Genomic DNA, 23,993 nt, shown 5'->3' on the forward strand with positions numbered 1-23,993 from the left:
CCTCACATCTGGTTCAATCGTTTTGCTGAACGCTGAACCGGACGCCATGAATGCGTTCATGGCATCTGGTTCACGTCTGGTTCAGCGTTCGAACATCGAACGCATTGTAAATATACTCGATTGTACTATAGCTAGTAGTAAGGAGTACTGGTACACTACTGTGAAGCAGACTCGGAGGGGGTGATGCCGTCGATATCTGTCTCATGATCCATGTCAGTAGCTGCATCCGTAGTTACCCCGTTATCCTGGTCTCCTTCACAGTCACTTTCCTCCTCAGAGCCCTCACTCGTGACCACTGACCTGCTAGCCTTGTGTTTGCGCAAGACAGCGTTGTTGGGGTCAACAAGCTTGGGTGCAGGGTGTGGGATACGAGTCGAGCGACGTGCCTGAGCGGGAAGCACAGGCAGTGGAGTATCGTCGTCGGGATAGTTGTACCATCAGATTTGACTGGCGTCGAGGAGAGTTCCATCTGCACCCAGACCACACTGGTCAGCCATGTTGTGAGGGGGAAAGCTTGAAGAGAGTTGAGCTTACCTTGAATTTGATCCATTTTAACTTCCATCGAGTTCATGAGTGCCGAACAATTCATGTAGCTACCCTAGAAAAAAAACGACCTGTTAACAAATACATTAGCACTAAACCAAATTAACCAAAGTCTCCATACCTTATCAGGTTCTTCCTTTGTGATGTTTGGGTTAGTGGTAGGCAAACAAACCTTCACGGACCTTGCCAGTGTGGCATGGTCCTTGTGAATCGGATTCCAAGCGAAAAAGTCGCGAGTAATCATGTCATGTTCAGTGTATTGCGTGTGTGGGTGATGTCATCTCGTATGTGTGAGTAGCCTTAAATGGAAGCAGTTCAAAAAGGTTCGGACGCATTCAACGCGTTCAAGGAATGCTGAACGCTGGACTGGACCATCGATCCAGTTCAGCCTATACTCTGAACGTTGAACTGGACCGTGGTCCAGTCCACAGAAGGTCCGGTTCAAACCGTGGTTCAGAACCGAACCTCCGCATCACTAGGCTACTCGACCTGGATGGAATGGCAGATGATTAGGTCCTGTATTCATGCTATCTATACCTGTAAACATCCCAGATTTGTGTATCACACCTTAATTTGCCTAGTCTTCCAAGTTGGCTGTGTTATGTATATCCTTTGATCAAATATTAGTCTTTTTTGCTCGTAATACCATCTAATGTGCGCAATTCGCTATGCTACATTCGAAATATATTCTCTGAATTTCTCGATATTGCCTTTGAATTCATGATAATTATCCTTTATATTCAAGGGAGTAAAAAAGTCTTTCTAAACTAACTAATCATTCTAAAGCCCATAATTTGACATAATTCGAGAGGATTACCGAGAATTATCATAGTTTAGAGTAATTTCCTGGGGGAGGGTTTTCCTGATGGACAAGGATGAAGTTGGATGTGTGAGCAGTGAATAAACGCAAGTGAAAAGTCTTGTAGTTCCGTTTGATGACTATGAGTCAGGGCTCATAACCTGTTAACAGTGGAGCTATAAGACGAGTCTCAGCGTCGTTAAGAGAACCACTGTATATTAACAATACCTATAAGACGAGTCTACAGATGAAATCATAGTAAGAACAAGACGGCGTGCAAACAGTACATGAGACATACCTCAGCGTCGTTAAGAGAACCGCTGAGGTATGAGGGAAAAGAAAAATGCGAGCTTATAACTGTAGTACAGAGTCCGAGATACCAAAGACCAGAAAAGGAAGAACGACGATAGCGATGGCGTCGTTGACTCTCAACACCCCTGTTCAATCACACCTTTCAGACCATATTCGCATTATCTGTGCTGATCGCATTTATGTCGACACCGCAGCTGATATGCGCTGGGTGATGGTCCCAGTCTGTTTGATGCTATCATTGTGGTACGGCCCTCAGGCTGTGCTGGCCAGCACCGTTTTTGAGGCATTGACAATCTGTTAAAACGAACTTTACGATGATAAAATGGGAATGTACTCACAGCCATCCTCGGTGGGTGTCGGAGGTCAGAGCAACGGTTGCTGCTGATGACTCTATCCAGTTGCAAAAAATCTATGATCTATCGGCAGGTATTTGGAGAGATGCTGGACGGGTTGAAGAGCTCTCGAATCGTATTCTCTATTACTGATAGAATGTGGTGATGATGAATTCGACCCCCCTCCCCGCTACGGCCAAGATGATGAAGCTTTTCTCTAATACATCGATGATCACACCCCTGAAGATCGTTACAGCCACATAGCTTGCTCATTGTAATGTTCCCCTGAGCACAGATAGTACAAGAAGCCAACATAAACAATTCTGACCCCTCGCAACGTACCAGTCTGTGATTTGCACCGGATCTCAGGTGGCTCTGTGTGATCTGCTCGCCCTTATGGTGGAAAAAGGTCATGATTGGGCAGTGCACGTTTGACTCATTCATTGTCAAGGAAAACTACGAAATAGAACTTTTAAACGACCACGGATGATCAGTGGTCAATTGCATGCTTCATGGCCAGCATTGTGTTTGTTCCTCAGATATTCGACGGCATTTGGCGTGTTTGCCATCCCAGGCTGAAAAAAGGAGTCCATACAACACATCTATACGATGAGCGATGCCTACAGGCTTCTGTTCTGATCGACGTGACCTTGGGGCAGAAGGATAAATCGCCCTGCAATTTTTACCGTCATTCTACACATTCACTTCCCATGCCAGACATCACTGCTCTCGCCCGTCTTGGGCATCGCATTGACCCCGCGCTATTTAAGCGTGTTATGAACAAGAACAAGAACGAGCGTGCAAGTGTAGAAGTACCAAACCAACTACGCTTGCGCGACAAGAATCACTCTGCCTTTACGTAGCCGTGAGGAATATGTATCGGTGAAAATAAAGGAGAACGTGTCATATCAAAAAAGAAGTCCATATAGGCGTGAGGGCGTTACAGAGATCATTATTGTCATAAATGCGCGGGGAATATGTGCTGTGATGGGAGTCACCCGCTTTCGTAATATATTGGGAACCAATTACTTGTGAGAGATGATACCCGATGCGAAATATGTGGTAGGAAGCGATTATGATACATGGGAGCTTCCGGCCACAGGGAGAAGCACGTTTTGGCTCAGCCCAGGAGTCATGAGCTCGGTAGCTACCTCCTTCACTCTGCTGGCGCTCAGAGGAGTCGATGGTCTTGTTGACGGTGGACTCGACAATGCGGCAACAGTGGTATGTGCCCTCGTTCGGATAAATGACCTGTAAATCGATATATACTTAGGTACAAGGACGAGTACGACAGCGCTTACGTTCCAAACTTAATGAGTTCGCTCAAGTGAGCGTGTTTCTTAGCCTCCATCATGTACATGGTCGTATGCAAAATCCCATCTACGCCTTCCACATACAATGCGATTTGTTCGAGAGTCGGGTTTTTGGAGATGGTGAGGAACAAGTCATTCCAAATGGCTGGTAGTTGTGCTTTAAGACTGCGTAGTTTGGGGGCATGGCTCAGAACCTCAGCCAAAAGCCTGGTGACTGGTGTTGAACCGATTTTAAGTGCGTAGTGAACGGACTCCTGAGAACATCACAAATCAGTATGTAGTGACTGATACGAAAAGTAGAGAATCATACAAGGTTAATCCAGCCGGGTACAGCCTTTGCAATGCGCTCAAGAAGGTATTTCGGGCGGGTGAGTGTGAGGTATGCATCTGAAGCTCTGCGAATGGTAAGATGCTTCAAGTCTATTCGGTCTAGTGCGTCGCATAGGGCTTGGGCATCGTGATCTTCTGCTGCATCTCCCTGAGGATTGGCTTCATAAACATCCATACAAATATCCACATCTTCGATCCTCTCACACGCCCGAAGTACACGAGCGCCCTCCAGCGATATGCAGCCTAGCACCACACGACGTACTGCACCAGCAAGAACCGGCTGGGCGATAAGCGTCTCGAGTACGCGGGCGGCATGAGCAGCGGTCGGAAGGTGAAGGGTCTGATAATATATGGGAGTCCCGATACGGAGGAACTGCCGGGAAACAAGCAAGGGTGACAATCGGGCACGGGTACTGGTGTAGGGTGTCGGATGAGCTAAGAGTGAGGAACATGGAAAGGATACTGGTTGGGTGTGCCAAGGTGGACGAACCGGAAATACTTGGGGAGGAGTTACACAATATGCAAGTATCCGAGCAAGGAGCTCCTCTGGGAATGAAGATAGCAAAGCCATTTATTGAAGCTCGTAAGTTTAAAGTTTTAACAGACGACCTGCTCGCGAGCTTTTTTGTTGAGTAGTACTTCAGTCCAAGACTGGCCTGATGGCAAAACAGACTGATGTGACTATATGACCCTGTCACAGGTTACGTCCAATTTACATATACTGTCATGATGCCGACCATAGCTGAGCGCTGAAGCTGAAGAACGAAGCCACAGTGTAAGTACTTCATTCCTACTCTTCATCGAATTGCTCACTTGGAAATAATTCAGATTATCATATATTGGAGTGCGAAAACAAATTTGAAAATGAGTCAAGCTCGCGTACCAAAATTGTATTGACAATCGACAAGTCATGAGTCACGACGTCTACGCCAGTTGTCCGCCGTATGCTGAAAAGGGGGCATCGCTGGTGCCGGGCGCTATTGTTTGAAGGCTCACTAGCGCTCACTGGGAGCTCATCACATAGCGTCCAAATCAATACTTATGGAAACACGGCGAGTATGAAAAAGTATACAAGGGATCCCAGGCAGGCTGCTTCCGAACAAGTTTGTGCAAATATACCACATACTGGCCGCAGTCAAAGTCTGATATCATTTGCATCCAGGCCGCAAGATCTTTGTCGCTGGGACTGTACTATCGGCTGGTCTCGTCCATACATGTCAGTAATTGGATATTCACGGGTCTTACTATGTCCGAGTCTGGTTGCATCGGCTCCACTTTTACGACCTGAACCTCAGGCTCGAAGCTAGAACCAACACGGAAACATAGGGACGCACCCCTCTTGCCCCGCCAATCCTGACCGTCTTATAGGAATCTTACACTATCACTCCGATGTTCCGTGACTTTGCCAGAGGCCCATCTTCCCGGCTAGTTGTCGTCGATCTATAAGCCTAGTACGTCCTCGATGGAAAGATTGTTCGAATCGTGATGTTTCTCCATCGCAAACCTCGTATAATAACGCTGCAGGTTACGATCAGGATCATTTCTGAAATTCTGAAAACGACAAACGCGTCACTGACTCGGAATTGTATCTTGCGGTCAGGCTCCTTTTTTTTATCCTGAGCAACCGCTGCAGAGTGTTCGGTTCATGACAGCCTGGATGCAAAACGTCACATGACCTCTGACACTCTGTGCCCATAACCTCATGGAGATTGTGGGGTAAGAAGGGCGATCAAAAATATGGGACTAGGTCAAAAGACTAGGTCAATAATGAACATACCCCTAATGACACTTGCGCTCTAATGAAAAAAAGCTCAAATAGAATCGGTGCATGGTATTCTAGAAGCCAAGTGAGTCGTCACTCAAGACCGAGACTCAGACGAAGGATGATGTCGACATCAGCATCTGGAACGTACTAATGGAGCCTTCAGGCAGGTATAAAGCTTGCAACATATCCTGCCATTGATTTCTATCACCCACTCAATACTCGACAAAATCAACCATCAATACATCTCACACAATGGCACCTCCTTCTTCAGGCAGTTACAAGATCCAGAATTTTCTGCATAAAGACAGGTTTGTTCACATGAAACAAGACCATACTGTTGTTGGCTCGGATCACGGTGATACCGTACGCGTTGCATCATTGGCGTAGGTCCTATGCTCATCAATCCTCATAGATCGAGGTCTCTGTCAAAAACGAAGTTTTGGGCCTCGTAACTCTTCATGATAAAGCAAGGAACAAGTATCTTGTCATCGATGAAAAGGTTTGTCTATCTGATATTGATATATGAGAGTCCGCTAACGGCGGGAATGATAGAATGGTGATGTCGTAGGCAGCTCCGAGCCTCAGGAGCTACAGCTCTCCACCGAGAGTGGCCAGCCTAATGATAGGAACTATCTGTGGGTATGATTATTGTTGTTGATAATGAGAATTCATTCGTCTCGTTTATCTATAGAATCCATATCATGAACGTCAACGAAGTGTGGATCCTCAATGGAGACAAAGACAATACTCCGGTTTGTTTATTGTGATTTTTGGGGCGGCTTTATAACCAATGTCACACCAGATCGTTGTTGCTCCGGCTCCTCCCCCGAACGTTGTGGACTTCGAGAAGAAGTTCTGGAAGTTTGAGGAGGCTTAAGTTGTGTCGGAATGCAAGGAAGTTTGCTTGATGTTACTGTAACTCATCGCGTCGGAGAATGCTTGTATGATTAGCCATAGGTCCTAAGGTCGTTATGTATGGAACAACGTTTGGTCGTCCTTGGCGGGACAGTGAGATGGACGGGTAGCGTGAAATCAGAAAAGACTTTGGTCCTTGTATTTTTTCGGCAACCTCGGCATTGTCTTTGGTCTCAGCATGCCGAATTGCTATTCATTACGGTATTTCGGCGATTCGTGAGCATTTTCCTAACAATCTGACGAAGAAAGGAGTTGTTTCAGTGCCAAAAGTTTAGCAAATCTGTCCAAACCTTTTTCTAAGAAATCATTGTACTATGTAGGCCCTAATGCGCGTCTTCTACTATGAAACTTGTGATATTTGATCATTAGTTCAGGTAAAAGTGCGAGAATGGTTCAAGGCGGTCAAGGCGACAGGGTGAGGGACATGGGTGCGCTGCTCAGCGCTCAGTCTTCGTCATCTGCCGGCGAATTGTCTGTTTGATGTGAGTACTTGTACCTCTACGGTGGTTGAACGCCTGGAAGTATTTGCTTAACTTCTACTCAGCCTTTCCACATCGGATCTCTGGGCAAGGAAAGATCAGCGAGAGGTCTCCATCCGTGACCGAGCGCTCTCTCACATCATTGGGATGCGTTCTCTTCTCATGCGTTGTGATTATGATACCACACGAGGTTCGCAGTCAACGTCATCAATATCTATTTCGGCTTCGAATCAGACGGACTCTGCACGCATGGCAAACACAAGACAGGCTTCTCAATGTAGCGCAAGCGGGTGGCTCGTCGCAGGTGGGTTTGTGTTCTTCCTTGCATGCGATATTCATACAGGCTTGTCATGGCGCGATCAGACATGGTTGCAATTTCAAACGAGGATCACGGTGATCCTCGTTTGAAATTGCAACCAGGGCAAGCCGCTCTCATCCAAATTATCCAGATGGTTTAAAGGTCGAATCCATTTGCGTAAATCCCCAACCTCATGTCAGCAGATGAGCGATGTGAAGAGAGCGAGGCGTCCCCTACCAGACTTTAGCGGATAACAACAACACCGGCGCGAGTTGGTACGAGGTGGCGCATCTCACGGAAAGTCACAAACACGTCTTGTATGCAATACGACCGCGAGCTGATTATTTGTATACAAGCATTCTTGAACAGCACATTCGTAGCGAATGACACGAGCTGCTTGCATCTCGAAACACCTATTCTACACCGATGAACCTCCAGTACTTATTGTCCTTATCAGAAGCTGCCTCAACGCGGATCTGGAATAACGTTGGTCATCAATAAATCCAAAAAAGGTCAACAATGAAAACAAACCGTGGACCAGTCTTCGCCGTCCTTGAGAAACCACACGTTGTCTTCGCCCTGTAGATGGATCCTGCAGGAAAAGGTGATGAATGAATTCTCGGTACAACTCGGACCGAAGACTACACTCACTTAAATTTATTGCCATCATTGCTGGACAACTGAAGCGTCTGGGGCTCTTCTAAGCCTACGACCTTGCCATTCTATGATTCCATGCTTTTAGCGATCTCGCATGTGTCAATACCAAACAGACCAACCTCCGAGTCGATCCCAATGTACAAATTTTGCATACTAACAAAGAGGGTCACAAGACCATCATCACTGTCCAGGACATTGACTTGGATCTAAGGGAATTGATGAGCATGCTGCACGGGAAGCACGTCACTGCGACGGTGCATACGTACAACTACACCGGTGTCGTGGCCAACAAACTCTCTATCGTCTGACATATAGGCGAATCGGTCGTCATACAACGCATTGCGGATAACGTATCTTCCGGAGTCGATCATGTTACTCGTGGTTGATTGAAGATTCTATTGAGCACTGATTTGAGAGAGGAGGATTGTTGATAGAAACTGACGACAGCCTGAGGATACGCTGCGACCTTTATAGCTGGCTGAAATCCCTAATGCCGTGATTCGTCGGAGGATAGACCAAAGTCAGTATCATCCCCCATCCAAGTCCTGGCTCCGGGATCACGACTCACCCGGCTTGGTGCACTGATCAAACACCGGATTCCGTCAGAAGAAATGTTCGATGAGGATGCATCAAATACTTCTAAATGACCGCGAGGCATTGACTGACATTATTGACCTAATCGTTCCTCGGGTCGCCTCCGGTTCATTGCTCTCGTACACTCCTAGATGTGGAACAACTGCTTCTTACCCCGCCGCCTATCCCCATTTCACAGAAGGGTATGAGCAGAGTGACCAGTCCTCTGTTACTTATCCGAAAATTCTCGCCGGTTCCCAGAAATGTTGCTTCACTCAAGATACGCACATCAAACTCACAGGAGCGTTAGAGCAAAGCGGGGACCTCAGTTTTAGATTAGTCATCGATTTGTCAGCGGATAGCAATGGCGTTGTGGCCCAAAACGGATATAATCCGAGCACATTGTAATTGGATGACTTTCCATAGGCAAAATAATCCAGAATAGATTATTTCGGAGCTTGAAATACATTTGCAATGGCAACGAAAATTTAATCTATGAGACAATAATCCCCCGTAGTCTTAATCATTAATTTAGTCCAGACCCTGGGCTGGTAACACTGCAACGCGGATGTGCCAGCACGAAATGCAGTGGTCGAGAGCGCACCGCCTCGAGATCCAGGGATCACAAGCAAATTTTCGTTGCCAGTTGGTGAGGATTGGTTGATGGTCAGCAGATTGGACAAGATCGGATGCACTGGAAGCAGCGTGGTCAGGTTAAAAGTCCTTTAGCTGGCATACATGATTGTAAATGTCATACAGGGCATTTGGTATCATCTAAAAAGATGGTAAGGAAAGAGATGTTAGCAAAGTCGGCAAATGGTTGACGACGTACCTTGCAAGTGAGTGTGTTGCATGCCACGCGTGTCGAGCGAGGCTTATTATGTCAGCAAATATCGCAGGTGTTAGTGGCCGGAAACGGAAAAAGTCGGATAATCTAGTTTGTAGGGGGCCCCCCCCCCCAATAGATTAAGGTTTATTAGAGGGGGGCAAACGAAATACCGTTGCAAATTGGGCGGAAATGAACAGCGGCATCGCGGCACACCTTCCTAATGTAGTCAGATTTATGATATGATATTCTAATCTACATTTTTCGAGCCTGTGGAAAGTCATCCATTACAGTCGTTTGCATTAAAAAGTTCACCCCTTGATTTGGACGCAACATCTTTGTATGTATTTGTGCCCACAAAAAAACCTCGAATATTATTCTCAAATGTGTTTGCCGGGTGACCTGTCACACGAGAACTATATGATGTAACGATATCATGTCTCCACACCTCACAGAACAGTTAAGGGAGAGGATTATTGTCTGGCATTCTAAGACAATTGCTGAAATAGCTCAACTTGCTGGGTGCAGTCAGCGAAGTATCTACAAAATTCTGACAGACTTCACCGAGATTTTGGACAGACAAGAGATCCATTTGTTCATTGCCGTGGCAAGCCTCGTACTCTCAACCAACAGGACCTGTCATTTATCACATCCATTCTCAATGCCAACTCATCCCTACCCTATTTCCTTGACGAAATTTCAAGAGCAGCTGCTTGAAGCACGAAATGTTTCAAGTCTCAATTCCCACGCTCTCGCACAGCCTTCATCGGCTTGCAGTCACGCACAAACGGACATCAAATTTTCAAAGGCAGCAGCAGAGCGAAATGAGTTGCTGCGTGCAATGGCTGGCAGAATTTGCCAAAGAAAAATGAAGACTATTATCAATCAGCTTAAAACGAGGCTTGGTGTCCGATCGATACTGCGCAGTGTGACAGTGGCCGATGTGGTTAGGGTTAGAGTGTACATTCAAATTTACCCACCAAATACATACAAAGATGTTGCGTCCAAATCAAGGGGTGAACTTTTTAATGCAAACGACTGTAGGCGAACGACAGCTTGAATGGAAGATTACGTGTAAGGGGACCAACTCAATCAATTTACCCCAGGCTCTTGCCCTGTTACTCATCTTGTTCCCGAATTCAGATATTGATGTGTTCCCCAGATATGTGATCACCACCATCAATGGTATTGCATATGTTTGAAGGAGTAATATCGACGCTCATACTGTGAGTGAAGCAACATTTCTGGGAACCGGAGAGAATTTCGGACAAGTAACAGGGGACTGACCACTTTGCTTGTACCCGTGTTTGAAATGGGGATAGTCGGCGGGGTAAGAAGCAGTTATTTGACATCTAGGAATGTACGAGAACAATGAACCGGAGGCGACCCGAGGAATGATTAGGTCAATGATGTAGGCCAGTGCCTTGCGGTGATTTGGAAGTATTTGATGCATCCCCATGAGAAGATTTCCTCTGATGGAATCCGGTGTTTGATCAGTGCACCAAGCCGGGTGAGTCGTGATCCCGGAGCCAGGACTTGGACGGGGGATGATGCTGACTTTGGCCTATCCTGGGACTAGTCAGGCAGCTATAAAGGTTGCAGCATATCCTCAGGCTATCGTCAGTTTCTTTCAACAACCCTCCTCTCTCAATCAGTGCTCAACAGAATCTTCAATCAACCATGAGTGAAATGATCAAACCCGGAAACTACAGGATCGGCAATGTCATGTATAGCCAGCGATACGTCTGTATGTCAGGAAATAAAGAGTTCGTCGGCCACGACGTCGGTGAAATTGTACGCATGCATCGTTGCAGCGACGTGCCACCCGTGCAGCATGCTCATCGATGCCCATAGATCCGAGTCGATGTCATAGACGAGGTTGAGCATCTTGCGACCCTCTTTGATACTGCGACAAATTTGTACATTGGGATCGACATGATGGTTGGTCTGTTTGGTGCTGACACATGCAAGATCGCTAAAAGCATGGAATCATAGAAAAGCAATGTCGTAGGCTTAGAAAAGCCCCAGGTGCTTCAGTTGTCTAGCATTGATGGCGAGAAATTCGAGTGAGTGCAGTCTTCGGTCCCAGTTGTACTGAGAATTCATTCATCTCCTTTCCCTGCAGAATCCATGCACAGGACGTAGACGACGTGTGGCTTCTCAAGGACAACGGAAACTGGTCCTGGGTTTGTTTTCATCGCTGACCTTTTTTGGATTCATTGATGACCAACGTTACTCCAGATCCGCGTTGAGGCAGCTCCCGCGACGGACAACAAGTACTGGAAGTTCGAAAAGGTGGAATAGGTGTTTCGAGACGCAAGCAGCTGATGTCGCTCGCTCTGAACGTTCTGTTCAATATGATTAGCTCGCGGTCGTGATGCATGCAAGACGTGTTTGTGACTTTCCGTGAGATGTGCCACCTCTACCAAATTGCGCCAGTGTTGTTGTTATCCGCCAAAGTCTAGTAGGGGACCCCTCGTCCCCTTCACATCGCTCATCTGCTGATATGAGGTTGAGGATGCCAGGCGTTCACGCAGATGGATCCGACCTTTAAATCATCTGGAGAATTGTTGTATTTCAATAGATGCGGATCTGGAAGACTATAAGCTACAGTCTCCCTCGAGTCAGAGTTTTTCGTTGGCAGGCTCAATAGAAGGAAGGCAATCGTTCCTTCTCTATCAAGCTGTCTCCATCCCATTAGACAGACCAAACCGAGAAAAGATATCGAGGACTCGACTCCGAATCCGAATCTCGATGCTATTACACGAATAACATTGTGCTCACGTAACTGCACGTGATGTCGACCCTTTGGCAGTGCATGAGAGTGGCTTGCCCTGGCTGCGAACGAGGATCACCATGTCCGATCGCGCCATGACAAGCCTGTGTGGATATCGCATGCAAGGAGAAGACAAACCCACCTGCGACGAGCTACCTGCTTGCGCTACATTGAATAGTGAGGCAACTGAAGCTCGTCGCAATGAGGCGTCTTGTCTTGTGTATGCGTGCGAGTCTGTCTGACCCGAGATAAGCATTGACGTCGACTGCGAACCCCATGTAGTATACCACAACGCATGAGAAGAGAACGCATCCCAATGATGTGTGAGAGCGCTCGGTCACGGATGGAGACCTGTCGCTGATCTTTCCTTGCCCAGAGATCCGATATGTGAACAGGCTGGGTAGAAGTGAAGCAAATACTTCCAGCTGTTCGACCGTCGTATGCTCCCGCCAACAGTTGAGTCATCCATTGGAAGCTGGAAGAGTTCAGCGCACAATAGCACAACACCAAGAGCACTTAGCAGACCCTGGGCCGATAAAAGTCAACCTGGCCTGCCCACACGAAACCACCGCGCACAAGAAATCCGGCCAGAGGCTTTGCTGAGTGCATACTCGTCGCGCAACTGCCGAAACAATTTATTCGTCTGTTCCATGGAACACGTACCGACAGAATAGGCAGCTTCTTGCAGTCCCGACTGGAGTCGCCCTGCAATGTGCAATACCTGCATAATGTAGATATCACATACACACAACAGAACCTAGAGTAACCAACGTACGCATACATAAAATGGTAACGGAGTTGAACTAAACAAAAGAGGTGCTAGCACCATTGACGCATAGCGGTTCCATCCGACAAGAGTGCACGGCCATGGTCTAGAAGGTTGAAGATGAAAGTTATTGGGACAGGTTGAAAATAAGGGTGAAAGACGGCGACAAGGAGATTACGGACAATACGGCGAAGGGACGTGATCGATGTTGGGGGCGAAAAGACAGGGATACAAATCGATGATAGCAGATAATGATAGGAAGAAGATACATTTGTCTGCAGCGGATCTAGCTGGATCCATCCACCATCATGGATGGATGATTACAGGGCGATATAATTAAACCTAAAATATATTGTAAATATTCTGGGCACCGAGTAAGAAAAAACTTACATCGGTTTCAGCAACTGGAGCTTCAGCAGCGGCAGCTTCTTCCTCTAGCTCTTCTACAATGGTCTCCGGAGCGGGGACTGGGTCCTCGTTTTCATTTATTGGGGCTTCAGCCTGACAATCAAGATAAGCATGATTTTAAATCAAACGAAGTATGACCCACCCTAGATGCAGGCTTCTTTGAGGCTGCTCTTGAAGCGGGTTTCTTGGCAGTGGTGGAGAGTGGTTTGGCGGATGCTCGAGACGCAGGTTTCGTGGCCTTAGAGGCAGGTTTTGTGGGGGCTGCCTGGGAGGCTGGCTTTGAAGCGGCTTTGGATGCAGGCTTCGACGCAGCCTTGGATTCAGGTTTAGCCTAATGGTTGGTTCAGTATACTGAGATACGCAGTAGAAAAAATAGAGGCAAATAGACCTTTTTGGCGGCGGGAGCCTCTTCGCTCTCTGGCTGAGCGCTCTCTTCCGCAGCTTTATCAGCAGCAGTACGTTTCTTTCCCCTGGCAGACTTGGGTTTAGCGTCAGCTTCACTGTCTTGTTTGTCGTCATCTGCAGTAGGTTTAGGTTTTCTTCCCCGCGGTTTCGCGGGAGTCTTCTTGGGCGCTGGGGGCTTGTCCCGACCAGCAAGGCGGGATGAACGGCGAGCAGGATTATTGTCGCCGTCAGTAGCTGTGGTGCCAGCGGGCACGGAGTCGTCTGCAGGCGCGGCGGTCGCAGCGGCTTTGCGGGGCATCACGATTGATGGATTGTGGGTGAAGAAAAGTGAGTGTGGACGCGCGCGACACCCTATCACTTTTGAACTTTATCTAGGACATCAACAAACAATACTCGATCACCTGACCAAAAGCGCGTATACAGCTACAAACAACCACTAATTTGCGCACGGTCCCGAACCGAGGCAAGCTTAAGCTTACGGCCTTACTTAAGTTGAATACTCGTAGTAATCGGTTCTTTTTAGCTTTAAGTTGCGGAGATCCTTCTGTTCGCTCGATTGAGAAAATCCCCCTCAGCAAACAGTAAAACATATTCTTTTTCACTCTATTGATTTATTGACTTCTACACTACAAGAAAGCACCTACCAAATTCGAATGTCTGCTCATTTCGATGAGACAGTTTCACCAAAACTTGAAGTACGCAAACAAAAACAAAACGATACCCTCGATCACAGCTTGGCCAATACGGCGTCAGCACCAGAAACAGTCACTCCGAGGCCAGGCTCGACCTAGTACGTAGGCCAGTCATCAATATCCCCATTATTATTGTGTTTGCAGGAAATACACGAACCTCGACGTATTTGACGACCAAGTCGTCTATGATCATGGCGTATCGTGCAGTACGGATTCCAAATTTGCGCGAGGAGAGGTCGACACTTAATCCAAGGCTACCTGACCACGCGGCGTTGGGGTCAGAGAGGGTGATTATCTACGCATGTAAACTCTTTCATTTGCTCTTGGGATGACCTAATGGTATGGAGGATTTACCTTGTCTGTCAGTCCCTCAACACGTCCCCATCCGCTCAGAACGAACGGATCATTAGCAGCGACGACAGCGATGACGTCGACACCCTTGGCTTTGAACTTGTCGTAGTTGGCAATGTAAGGCGGGAGGTGGTTGATGTGACAAGTTGGCTAACAGGATGGGGTAAGTTCGATGATCAGAAGAACCTTGGGAATACATACGGTGAAAGCACCAGGCACTGAGAAGAGCACGACCTTCTTGCCCTTCCAACTGTCAGTCGAGAGCTCAATAGCTTGTGGTCAATCTGATAAGCCTTATTCTACGAGTACTGGCAGGAAACAGACGCACGAATACCACATGCTGACTATGCGTGACCAGACATGTCAGTAACGACAATATTAGAATTCGAAGCGATATGACTCACATGATCAGCTAGATCTTCGGTGAAAGGGACGGTACCGAAGGTGCCCTTGGGAATGGTGTCACCGACGGAGATCTTGGGGGATGCCATGAGCGAGCTTGGTAGTAGAAGGAGCAAATAGGTAACAAGTCGATGAAACACTTTGGTTGACGACAGGAGACAATCTACACCTTATCTAGTGTACGATTTAGCGGAGTTCGGAACACACGCCAAGTTGGTAAGATCAATCATCACACACCTTACCAATATCTTCCCAAGTACTAACTATTATGTTTCACACTTTGGACTGGCAATCATTGAAGCGCTCAGCGAGGTTTACACTACAGTCATGCAACCGTGATGAGTGGGTTCTCTTTCGTTATGATTGCGACGTTAGATGCCGTTTGGTATTAATTTTACGGTCAATCCGCGTGCTATAGCTTGTTAGCTCCTTTGTTATAAAATCATCACCATCCACTGATATTCAACTTGTGTCGGCACCGTATGTTATGGAAAGTTGACATTCATACTGGTCATTTGGTGAAGTCCTTTTTTAAGAATTGCTCACCTCGATCTCAGAAGACATGTAGGGATTGTGAGTACTTTTCAAAATGTCCTGTGCGAATCAGTGCGAACAATTTGGGCACAGAACCGGCTGCCGAATAACGATTGTCATCGGAACTTCTCGACTGACCACAATGTTCAGAGGTGCAACTGTGAAGATAGCCCATAGCTCGACAATCCCTGTCCCTGCGCTGATAGGAAATGAGGAACTTAAGCCTCTCCAAGATTTGATTACAGCAGAGAAGTCGGTGTTGGCTTCGTGAGTCCATCAGACTCCATCTCGCATTTGACACAGCTATCAATGAAGCTTCGAGGTAGACTACAAAGGTTGAGCTCAGACTTTTTGAAAGCTGCTGACTCCATGAGGACATGGGCAATTTCTGAAGGAGATGACCTTTCTGTAAGTCTTGGCCTTGCCTCAAGATAAACTGAACATCGAACGGGGCTTCAGGATATATTGAATTCATCCAGAACACTCCTAGCACACTTCTCAGGGGCGCTCAACTGCTACAGCTCTATTCAAAACATCGTTCGAGACAACATGAAGGCCGTGCGTACGCGTGAAGAATCCCTTGACAACCTTCAACGGCGCCGGCGGCGTACTGCAGCCTCCGTAGAGAGTATCAGGAAAAAGCTCGCCCGAATGACCCAGGAGACCAAGGCATTCGATGCACAGATGGACGCACTAAACATTTCACGCGAAGCCTTGCGACATTTGGATGCAAAAATCGCGCACGAACGATCAACGATCGTCGCTTTCAAACGTAAATGCACAAAAAACTGGCTGACATTAAAGTTTGGAGGTCTTGTAGAGTGTTGCGAGAAGGGCATGGTATGTTCTGCACGCCATCTAGGTCAAGACTTCATGGTATATATCTGAATATCTCAACAGATTATAGGGGAGACAGGGAAGCGAATGGCTGTTGTGGGTAATGCCCTATTACTTACCAGTGCTCAGTTCTCTAAGAGGAGCGACGACATCAGGAACTTTCGGAGTCACCCAAACATCCATATGTAGGGCAGGAGCACATGACCTCATTGCTGTCTGAAGCCCAGCATCGCATTGTGCAAGTTGTATTTTCTGGAACGCCCTCTGGTTCCGAGACACCCGAGACTCCACACCCACCGATTTCTCAAAGTCGTCCGGATTGCTTCAAGGATCTTCCAGAGATTCGTGATGAGCCCTTTGCTGCCGTGATATCCGTCGATCATCTCCCTTCTAACAGCCACCGATCATCGCTTGACCATGATATGATGCCAGCTCCCGTTCATGTGGTATGTTCTCATGATCAATCTCACAAGGAGCTCATGTGACCTTTTTAAATAGCTTTCGGGAATTGGCCCGTCGACGACTTACACGCCAGACTACGGCTGTCGGCCAGAGTTATCTCTCTCATGTTCTGAGCTATCTTTAGCTCCTAGCCGCAGAAGGACGACAGGGAATTGTGACAATAGAAGATACTCCGCCTTGGCTCGAAGTAGATTCTTTCCCGGCTTCAGACTTGATAGTATCGCGGAAGGCGATGAGCCTTCGCCTTCGCCATCATCTATGTCCAGTGATATCGGGCACATACGGTCTTGTCTGAGCCCGATCGGCCCGCATACAGCAAACCTAGAAACCACTTAATCGTCGAGCGGCGGCATTTATGAGGAAATATTACCTGGGCAGTGCCCACCCTTTTCAAGTCTATGAGTTTGAGGTACGGCGCATACAGCCTCATTGTTCGGGTGAAAAGTTAATTATTCGTGTCTGTAGTGAATTACTCGTATTCGTAATACGTATCCATGCTAAATGTAATGTTGTGGCAGCGAGATGCAGACAGGTCGCCACGCACGCAGTACTAGGTGCAAGGTACGTGACCGGGGTCAGGGAGCTACATTGCCGGTCGCACAGCAAAGGACTGCTAAATTCTAAAAGTCCAAGTTTACTTGGTATCTGAGTACCTAAACCTTGTCTTAAACGGGACTTGTACCTGTACCTTAGTACGGCGGCGTGCAGGACTAACACAAGCAGTCTCAAAATATCCCAAACCTCACGGAACCCTGTCGTTCGCAAATATTTCTAACCCTCATCAGGCCTAACTCTTAGATGATAATGTGAGAGAATTCACTAGGCAGCGATGGTGAGCAAACTTCATGATCACCATCGTGCTAATCGAAAGAGGCTAGCACAACCACGTTCGATGAGCAGCCTTGGCGATCGACTTTCACAGCACCGGGAAAACGGGAAATATGAAGTCCTCGGAACTCGAACCGTGGTTTCGGCGCCCGGTCGGACTCGTAAGCCAACGTGGAAAGCGTGCAATGATGTCTCGACGCCTGGAACTAATTCGAGCCCACCGTCATTTTCGGGTTATAGCATCAAGCACCTGTTCAACTGATAACCACCCAAGGTATGGTAAATGCATCAATACTCAATATTTGCAGTCTCTGAGTGTAATGCGTGGTGGTCCGGAAAGTGCTCCAAGCTCTGCAGAGTGGAAAATTGTGGCCTCCCTGGATAGTGAGTGCATTAATGCTATGAGAGACTCTGATCGTGGATTCGCCATAGTCATGGTAATGACATGAGGGCGCTCTAATATCTACCAGGTTACCTAGGTGGCAGGCGCTCGTATAGGTTCATATTTATTCTTGCGGACCCCTCTCGACTGTGGGGCATCCGGCTATGACGGGTTCAAGGTACCCGGAAGGTTGTTTCTCACAAATGCAGATCTATTTCGCAAGGAAACCTGCAAGTTCGAAAGACTAAAGTTATGTCCGACCCATCCGGGATTCAGGTGACTGATTGCTGTATTACAGAGCGCTCTGAGGCAGTCTTGCAGTCCATTGTATTACACTCTTGGTATGGACATTGCCATCGCCCGATAGTTCACGTTTCTTTCAAGCGCGCATTCGAGGTATAAATGCCTGGACCCGGCACAACCTGAGCATCCAAAAAATCACAATGTTCTCTCAAGCTCTCGCTGTTCGCACTGATAGCATCGCTCGTCATCTCGAGACGGTCTTCCTTTTCACAAAAAATGATATCAGAACCACTCTGATACCTGTGGTATGTGACAACGATTGTGCATCTCATCCCCTTGTTAATTTCATTTTTCAGACTATATTCGCATTATCCGCGGCTCCCAAACATGACCCCACTCACGCTTGGAATGCTCCTTTGTGGATATGGTTCCACTTGCTGCAGTTCAATATTGCAAACCAGATCCAAGACCCGGAGGAGGACCGCAAGAATAAGCCCTCCCGTCCGATACCTGCTGGTCGCATCTCTGTCGACAGCGCAGCTGATATGCGCTGGGTGATGATCCCAGTCTGTTTGATGCTGTCATTGTGGTACGGCACTCAGGCTGTGCTGGCCAGCACCGTTTTTGCGGCATTGACAATCTGGTACAACGAACTTCACGGTGACAAGATGGGATTGTCGAAGAATGTACTCACAGCCATCCTCTACGGGTGTCTGGAGGTCGGAGGAACTGTTGCTGGTAGATATATCCACTTGTAAAAAACCTTTTCTTTTGCTCATCAACCGTCAAGGTTCTCGCAACTCATGCATCGACAAGGCTGGTGCTTTGGCGGTCGCACTTAGCTCGACAGTCTTTGCAACTACGCTTCATGCCCAAGACTTCAAGGATGAAGAGGGCGATCGCCTCACTGGCAGGCGCACGCTGCCTACGATGTTCCCTAAAGCTGCGCGCTTTTCAATGATGTTCGGTCTTCCCCTTTGGTCATATGCCTTGAGTCGTATCTGGAAGATAGATGCCCTCTCTACCACCGCATTTGTAGTTTACGGCGCATTTGTGGGGATCAGATTCGTGATGCACAACACAGTAGGCGCCGATAAGCAGTCGTGCAAATTTTATAGCGTGAGTCGAAGTATCATTTGAGAGTACCGAGGTGAAGCTGACAATGGACTCATACTAGTTGTGGTATTCGCTCGGTTATTTACTTCCAGGTTACTGGCGTTTCTTCTACGGTATTTGAATAACCGGAGCTGAAAGTCGCAAATATCTGTCTTGTTTAAGTTGAGGGCGAAAGGAGATAAAGGCGGGCACAAGGCACGCAAATAGACGACAAATTGATACCGAGTCGCCTGCTTATTTACAATACATAATCGATTTTCATTTACATAATATTACGGCACTTGAAGGATCCCAACTGCATCTGCAAAACCACTGAAATGAATGCTTAAGTTAAGTGCATTACGGACACTTACGAACGTTTACGACCTCAGTAGCGCACTCTTGCGATTGGTGGAGATGTATTTTACTGTTATTATTTTATTTAGTCGTTATAAATTTGCGAGAGATGGATAACCAAATGTTTTGATTGACGATAATATTTTACATCTTTTTTGATCTCAAAGATAAGGTAGATAACAGACAATATGTTGAATTACAAGCTGAGACCATAACAAAAAATGTAGCTAGTGCAAATCTGAGCGCAATGCATGATATATCTCCTTGTCCGAGAAATTGTTCAGGTAAAAGTGTTCATACACCCCCATACTCATTGCTGCACTCACACTACAATCAGCTCCTGTGCCATACACAGGGATAAGCTCTACCGCATGTGTGACATCTGTGAGAGGGATGGCTGCGCCCAATCTCACCCTCTGACCATCAGACCCATAGTGATATTGTCGAGCCACCGTAGACATGCTGATGGCAGGATCATCATGTGGATGACCAACAATCTCATAATATTGAACATAAATGAGTGGTTGATCTGCGAGGTAATGAGGAAGTGTGATGTGGCGAGGCAGAATGGGCTGGAAGATGTTACAATAACATTTACTCCTATTTCATTTTTCTTTTCTCGTAACCATGCCGCCGACTCTAGACTCATCTAGACCCGGCTATTCTCTTATCAAGCGGGCTGTCCGCACTTCTCTTCTTTCTTGATTGTAACATAGATACTATCTTGCGCCGCATGGCGGCTTCACCTATCTTTGCTATCTTGATAGGTTGTACTCTTTTTCCTATCTCTGTTACCTTTCCTGTCACGGCTACGCCGCTTCCTTTTACCTATATAAACCCCATGTACCATAGCTGTATTCTTTAACTTAATCTACTGGGTTTTCCCTTTGAAACCTGATCTACTAAGGTCTCCACCCTTAGTAGCCTGAACTCTGATTCTAAGACAGTCACTCACTGTCTTAGCCTGAAACCCTTGATTGCGGTAGAAGTGCTAAAACCACTCACCGCCTAGGCAGAAGTGCTAAAACCACTCGCTGCTGATCCTGCATAGAAGCCCGCGACTCGTGCAGTAGGAACCACCAGAAACCTTCCTTGTATTAGGAAGGCCGACGAACTGTTCGCCCGACAGGTCTATCTTGACCGGCAACAGCAGAACTATCCCAGTCGTAACAGAAGATAGCCCGCACTTGCATGACAATATCTGCTATGTAAACCAGTGAGTGACATGTACATAGGCATAAAATAAATCTTACTTGTCTGGTCGCCATATATTGACTGCATAATAACTGCATCATAATTTCCCAGAGGAAATGTTTGTGATGGTGGAGCAGCTTGAATGACTTGACTGGGCATAATCAGCCACAAGTGAAAAACAGAATGTAACTGTAGTCGAAATTTGTTCCATGTCTTGACACAACCACGATCACAGCTCTATGATGCTGTGGGTTGGCTGTTAAGAAGCCTTTGCGATGTAATCAGAGAGCGCTTGTCCAAAATCTGGTAACATGTAGAGCTGCTGGACTTCATTGATGGACATTTTGGCTCGATCAGGAGCAACGGTAATGTGGAAGGCAGTTGTCGCAGTGGAAGACAGTATACCCTTCAGAAAATGGTTCTGAACCGGACGAGGTCCGACAAAACACCGTTGATTTGGATCACCAGGTGCAATGCGGGCAATCCATGCAAGAGCAGGGTCGGTTTCAGTGATTTCTTGTTCTTCTGTGACTATGGTGTTGGTGAGGGGAGTGTTGTGCATTCGCAGGAAGAGGTACAACTGAAATCGCCGCATTGATTCCTCGCAGTTGAGTATATCGACAATCTGCTCTGTAAAGGTGCATGACTGACGAGATGTCCTGTCAAAAGGAAGCTTGCAATGAGTGATGAGAAGACGTTCGGTGACATCTGCAGTCCATTGGATGAGGGCGCCTATATCCTGGGTGAAGGCAGCAAAACTCTGCAAAAGCTTGAGTTTTGGGATAAGGAAGTTGTTTATCATTCCTTTGGTGCCTCATCTAGCTCCTGCATCTAAAATTGCTTGCTTATGATCATGGAACTCTCGGAGAGATGCAACCATGGAATCAATGGAGCTATCAGTGTAAACAGGGCTTTGGGCCTTATAGATAAAGTCGATCAAAGTGCGAATTGCGTGAATGAACTGGGGAGGCACAACCCTGGCAATGGAAGGTACCAAGGTGCGTTGCAAGTCCCGGTGTTCCCGGCCAGTCATTTGTTTCATCTGACGTACTCTAGATGAAAAATGGTGCGTTCCTACTCGCTTATGGTGGCTTTGGAATCGGGCATCAAGCTCATTTTTACCCACCAGTTCTTTTGACCACTCAAATGGGTGATCAAAGAAGAATTTATGGCAGGTATGGAGAATTTCCCCTGCTAAGAAGCGAGTGGGATCTGCGAACCGCAAATTCTGCCAAAATGGTTGGTGAACACCACTTAGCGAGTGAGCCTTGGCTTCCTCCTGAAATTCTCGCAACCTCCACGGATCAATGCATTGACAGATGTTGTATATCACTGAAAGGGTGTGCTCCTTTGTGCGTGGTGTGTGGTGATAGCTGTCGCCAAAGGATTGAGATGTGGCTAATGTGATAGGAGAGGCGACCTTTGAGACGCATGCTATAGCTTGCTGTTCTGGTAAATCTGCGGTGTAAGCAACCAAAGGTGTGAAGCAATGTTGTACATGGCCAGATGGATTGGGCATAAATTTGCCCACCATGGCCACAACCTTAGCATCTGCGAAGATGATATCCATGCACTTGTGGAATAACCATTGACTCAGAATAGTTTGATAGTCACTATGGACGTCAGAAAATTTTGGAATCGGCATGAAGCCAACACATTGCCAAGCGTGGCTTGTTGCTCTCATCCATACGTCAGACTGGATGTTGGCGAGCGAGACAAAGATAGGGTGCTTTTCGAGCCCTCCAGTGTGCTGTGTCACAGGTGTCTTGTCAGATGCAATAATTATCGGAACTATGGTGGCACCTATGGGAAGCTGGTCCTGTACAAAAGCATCGATCAACCATTACAAATAAGTGCATAAAAATTTACCTGAATCTCGAATGCTTGTTTCGCTGTAAAATATTCACTATACTCATGCTCATCTCCATCAACCACAATGTGTGGGTCATATGTCATATGATTCATGAAAATGGGGTTAGCAAAGAGATCTTCTACCACATCTAGGCCATTGCGCCAGATGAGCTGTATAGGTTGAACGGTTGGGTATCCTGTGATTTCAAGCATTGTTGAGCACCATTTTGGTCCAGTGGGAAGAGAAGCCATCCATGCAAGTAACTGGTCTTTGGAACCGAACGATGGTTTAGCTTGGTGTACCTGTGTTCTGGAAGTTAGTCCTACGTGCACATAGAGGAGCTTCACACCAAACAAACCCATTCAAGCTTGAGAAATCGGTCAATATCACTTTGTGTGAAGCGTTCACAGAGGAATTTTCCTAGTTCAAGGGGTAAAACGGAGTGTGATGTCGCCGGTAAGCAAACTGGTCACTTTCCATGGCTTCGAGGATGTTTGGCGCTTTTCCAAATATATAGCCAGAAGATGAGTGGTACCATCCCAAGATTTGGTCTCTGCCTGCTTCCTTGGTAGATCGAAGGAATGCGGGTGGGACAGGAATACAACAATCTTGTGCCCCAGGCCAGCAACCATTTTCTTGCTCTGTTACGACTGGGATAGTTCTTCTGTCAATGGTCAAAGATAGACCAGTCAAGTTGACAGTTCTTCAGACCTCCTAGTACAAGGAGGGTTCTGGGTCAAGGGTTCCACTAGACGAGCGCGGCGGCTTCTGTCTAGGATCAGCAGCGAGTGGTTTTAGCACTTCTGCCTATCAAGGGTTCAGGCTAAGACAGTGAGTGACTGTCTTAGATTCAGATATCAGACTATAAGGGTGGAGACCTTATATAACAGGATTCAAGGGGAAAACCCAGTAGATTAAGTTAAGGAATACTACTGTTGTACATGGGGTTTATATAGTGAAAAGGGAGCGGTGCAGCCGCATCAAGAAAGGTATCAAAGATAGGAAAATAGTACAACCTATCAAGATAGCAAAGATAGGTGAAACAACCATGCGGTGCATGATAGTAGCTGTTACGACTGGGATAGTTCTGCTGTTGCCGGTCAAGATAGACCTGTCGGGCAAACAGTTCGTCGGCCTTCCTAGTACAAGGAAGGTTTCTGGTGGTTCCTACTGCACGAGCCGCGGCTTCTGTGCAGGATCAGCGGCGAGTGGTTTTAGCACTTCTGCCTAGGCGGTGAGTGGTTTTAGCACTTCTACCGTAATCAAG

At 47.0% G+C, this 23,993-nt stretch overlaps 10 protein-coding genes across 10 annotated transcripts; 5 read left to right on the forward strand and 5 right to left on the reverse strand.

Moving 5' to 3' along the window:
• Nucleotides 1-155: 155 nt before the first annotated feature.
• On the reverse strand, nucleotides 156-787 carry EDB93DRAFT_1106727 (uncharacterized protein; the record flags this gene model as incomplete). The annotated part of the gene is made up of 4 exons (XM_041447652.1): nucleotides 156-386; nucleotides 436-485; nucleotides 535-598; nucleotides 665-787. The coding sequence occupies 4 exons, from the start codon at nucleotides 785-787 to the stop codon at nucleotides 156-158; spliced, it is 468 nt and encodes a 155-aa protein (XP_041304179.1).
• Nucleotides 788-2,643: 1,856 nt separating this feature from the next.
• Nucleotides 2,644-4,327, reverse strand: EDB93DRAFT_1210950 (uncharacterized protein). Its single transcript, XM_041451042.1, has 3 exons — nucleotides 3,610-4,327; nucleotides 3,288-3,553; nucleotides 2,644-3,237 (listed from the first exon to the last, which is right to left on the reverse strand). Exons 1-3 carry the CDS (start codon nucleotides 4,198-4,200, stop codon nucleotides 3,060-3,062), a joined length of 1,035 nt encoding a protein of 344 aa, XP_041304180.1. The 5' UTR covers nucleotides 4,201-4,327; the 3' UTR covers nucleotides 2,644-3,059.
• A 145-nt stretch (nucleotides 4,328-4,472) lies between these two features.
• On the forward strand, nucleotides 4,473-5,121 carry EDB93DRAFT_770856 (uncharacterized protein). Its single transcript, XM_041457407.1, has 3 exons — nucleotides 4,473-4,732; nucleotides 4,792-4,845; nucleotides 4,998-5,121. Exons 1-3 carry the CDS (start codon nucleotides 4,574-4,576, stop codon nucleotides 5,073-5,075), a joined length of 291 nt encoding a protein of 96 aa, XP_041304181.1. The 5' UTR covers nucleotides 4,473-4,573; the 3' UTR covers nucleotides 5,076-5,121.
• Nucleotides 5,122-5,646: 525 nt separating this feature from the next.
• EDB93DRAFT_1106729 (uncharacterized protein) lies at nucleotides 5,647-6,271 on the forward strand (the record flags this gene model as incomplete). The annotated part of the gene is made up of 5 exons (XM_041447653.1): nucleotides 5,647-5,757; nucleotides 5,807-5,893; nucleotides 5,947-6,029; nucleotides 6,086-6,146; nucleotides 6,197-6,271. 5 exons carry the CDS (start codon nucleotides 5,647-5,649, stop codon nucleotides 6,269-6,271), a joined length of 417 nt encoding a protein of 138 aa, XP_041304182.1.
• A 4,551-nt stretch (nucleotides 6,272-10,822) lies between these two features.
• On the forward strand, nucleotides 10,823-11,446 carry EDB93DRAFT_1253796 (uncharacterized protein; the record flags this gene model as incomplete). The annotated part of the gene is made up of 5 exons (XM_041453518.1): nucleotides 10,823-10,936; nucleotides 10,997-11,083; nucleotides 11,138-11,208; nucleotides 11,268-11,328; nucleotides 11,384-11,446. The coding sequence occupies 5 exons, from the start codon at nucleotides 10,823-10,825 to the stop codon at nucleotides 11,444-11,446; spliced, it is 396 nt and encodes a 131-aa protein (XP_041304183.1).
• A 1,282-nt stretch (nucleotides 11,447-12,728) lies between these two features.
• Nucleotides 12,729-13,893, reverse strand: EDB93DRAFT_771051 (uncharacterized protein). The gene is made up of 4 exons (XM_041457408.1): nucleotides 13,481-13,893; nucleotides 13,235-13,423; nucleotides 13,075-13,185; nucleotides 12,729-13,026 (listed from the first exon to the last, which is right to left on the reverse strand). Exons 1-4 carry the CDS (start codon nucleotides 13,793-13,795, stop codon nucleotides 13,021-13,023), a joined length of 621 nt encoding a protein of 206 aa, XP_041304184.1. The 5' UTR covers nucleotides 13,796-13,893; the 3' UTR covers nucleotides 12,729-13,020.
• Nucleotides 13,894-14,153: 260 nt separating this feature from the next.
• Nucleotides 14,154-15,499, reverse strand: EDB93DRAFT_771087 (Redoxin). The gene is made up of 6 exons (XM_041457409.1): nucleotides 14,945-15,499; nucleotides 14,869-14,884; nucleotides 14,742-14,812; nucleotides 14,544-14,690; nucleotides 14,347-14,484; nucleotides 14,154-14,284 (listed from the first exon to the last, which is right to left on the reverse strand). The coding sequence occupies exons 1-6, from the start codon at nucleotides 15,029-15,031 to the stop codon at nucleotides 14,225-14,227; spliced, it is 519 nt and encodes a 172-aa protein (XP_041304185.1). The 5' UTR covers nucleotides 15,032-15,499; the 3' UTR covers nucleotides 14,154-14,224.
• Nucleotides 15,500-15,618: 119 nt separating this feature from the next.
• EDB93DRAFT_1253799 (uncharacterized protein) lies at nucleotides 15,619-17,111 on the forward strand (the record flags this gene model as incomplete). The annotated part of the gene is made up of 6 exons (XM_041453519.1): nucleotides 15,619-15,743; nucleotides 15,803-15,884; nucleotides 15,936-16,316; nucleotides 16,377-16,413; nucleotides 16,452-16,759; nucleotides 16,812-17,111. The coding sequence occupies 6 exons, from the start codon at nucleotides 15,619-15,621 to the stop codon at nucleotides 17,109-17,111; spliced, it is 1,233 nt and encodes a 410-aa protein (XP_041304186.1).
• Nucleotides 17,112-18,204: 1,093 nt separating this feature from the next.
• Nucleotides 18,205-19,627, forward strand: EDB93DRAFT_771244 (UbiA prenyltransferase family). Its single transcript, XM_041457410.1, has 4 exons — nucleotides 18,205-18,533; nucleotides 18,585-18,966; nucleotides 19,019-19,347; nucleotides 19,406-19,627. The coding sequence occupies exons 1-4, from the start codon at nucleotides 18,429-18,431 to the stop codon at nucleotides 19,463-19,465; spliced, it is 876 nt and encodes a 291-aa protein (XP_041304187.1). The 5' UTR covers nucleotides 18,205-18,428; the 3' UTR covers nucleotides 19,466-19,627.
• A 280-nt stretch (nucleotides 19,628-19,907) lies between these two features.
• EDB93DRAFT_1242301 (uncharacterized protein) lies at nucleotides 19,908-22,938 on the reverse strand (the record flags this gene model as incomplete). Its single annotated transcript, XM_041451994.1, has 8 exons — nucleotides 19,908-20,252; nucleotides 20,401-20,455; nucleotides 20,957-21,109; nucleotides 21,186-21,547; nucleotides 21,581-21,643; nucleotides 21,752-21,955; nucleotides 22,208-22,665; nucleotides 22,782-22,938. The coding sequence occupies 8 exons, from the start codon at nucleotides 22,936-22,938 to the stop codon at nucleotides 19,908-19,910; spliced, it is 1,797 nt and encodes a 598-aa protein (XP_041304188.1).
• Nucleotides 22,939-23,993: the final 1,055 nt, after the last annotated feature.

Source organism: Suillus bovinus, assembly GCF_016758785.1.
Source record: "Suillus bovinus strain UH-Sbo-P2 chromosome Unknown EDB93scaffold_64, whole genome shotgun sequence".
NCBI lineage: Eukaryota > Fungi > Basidiomycota > Agaricomycetes > Boletales > Suillaceae > Suillus > Suillus bovinus.

Excerpts from the sequence above, each read along its gene's own strand:
- EDB93DRAFT_771244 (XM_041457410.1), top strand. The coding sequence starts at position 18,429 with ATGTTCTCTCAAGCTCTCGCTGTTCGCACTGATAGCATCGCTCGTCAT. Across the intron at positions 18,967-19,018 it reads GGTCGGAGGAACTGTTGCTG|GTTCTCGCAACTCATGCATC; the intron begins GTAGATATATCC and ends TCAACCGTCAAG. Across the intron at positions 19,348-19,405 it reads AGTCGTGCAAATTTTATAGC|TTGTGGTATTCGCTCGGTTA; the intron begins GTGAGTCGAAGT and ends GACTCATACTAG.
- EDB93DRAFT_770856 (XM_041457407.1), top strand. The coding sequence starts at position 4,574 with ATGCTGAAAAGGGGGCATCGCTGGTGCCGGGCGCTATTGTTTGAAGGC. Across the intron at positions 4,733-4,791 it reads GGCAGGCTGCTTCCGAACAA|GCCGCAAGATCTTTGTCGCT; the intron begins GTTTGTGCAAAT and ends ATTTGCATCCAG. Across the intron at positions 4,846-4,997 it reads GGCTGGTCTCGTCCATACAT|GAATCTTACACTATCACTCC; the intron begins GTCAGTAATTGG and ends ACCGTCTTATAG.
- EDB93DRAFT_771087 (XM_041457409.1), bottom strand. The coding sequence starts at position 15,031 with ATGGCATCCCCCAAGATCTCCGTCGGTGACACCATTCCCAAGGGCACC. Across the intron at positions 14,691-14,741 it reads CAGTGCCTGGTGCTTTCACC|CCAACTTGTCACATCAACCA; the intron begins GTATGTATTCCC and ends CCATCCTGTTAG. Across the intron at positions 14,485-14,543 it reads TTGAGGGACTGACAGACAAG|ATAATCACCCTCTCTGACCC; the intron begins GTAAATCCTCCA and ends TTACATGCGTAG.
- EDB93DRAFT_771051 (XM_041457408.1), bottom strand. The coding sequence starts at position 13,795 with ATGCCCCGCAAAGCCGCTGCGACCGCCGCGCCTGCAGACGACTCCGTG. Across the intron at positions 13,424-13,480 it reads AGGCTCCCGCCGCCAAAAAG|GCTAAACCTGAATCCAAGGC; the intron begins GTCTATTTGCCT and ends ACCAACCATTAG. Across the intron at positions 13,186-13,234 it reads CAAAGAAGCCTGCATCTAGG|GCTGAAGCCCCAATAAATGA; the intron begins GTGGGTCATACT and ends CTTGATTGTCAG.
- EDB93DRAFT_1210950 (XM_041451042.1), bottom strand. The coding sequence starts at position 4,200 with ATGGCTTTGCTATCTTCATTCCCAGAGGAGCTCCTTGCTCGGATACTT. Across the intron at positions 3,554-3,609 it reads TACCCGGCTGGATTAACCTT|GAGTCCGTTCACTACGCACT; the intron begins GTATGATTCTCT and ends TGATGTTCTCAG. Across the intron at positions 3,238-3,287 it reads GAACTCATTAAGTTTGGAAC|GTCATTTATCCGAACGAGGG; the intron begins GTAAGCGCTGTC and ends ATCGATTTACAG.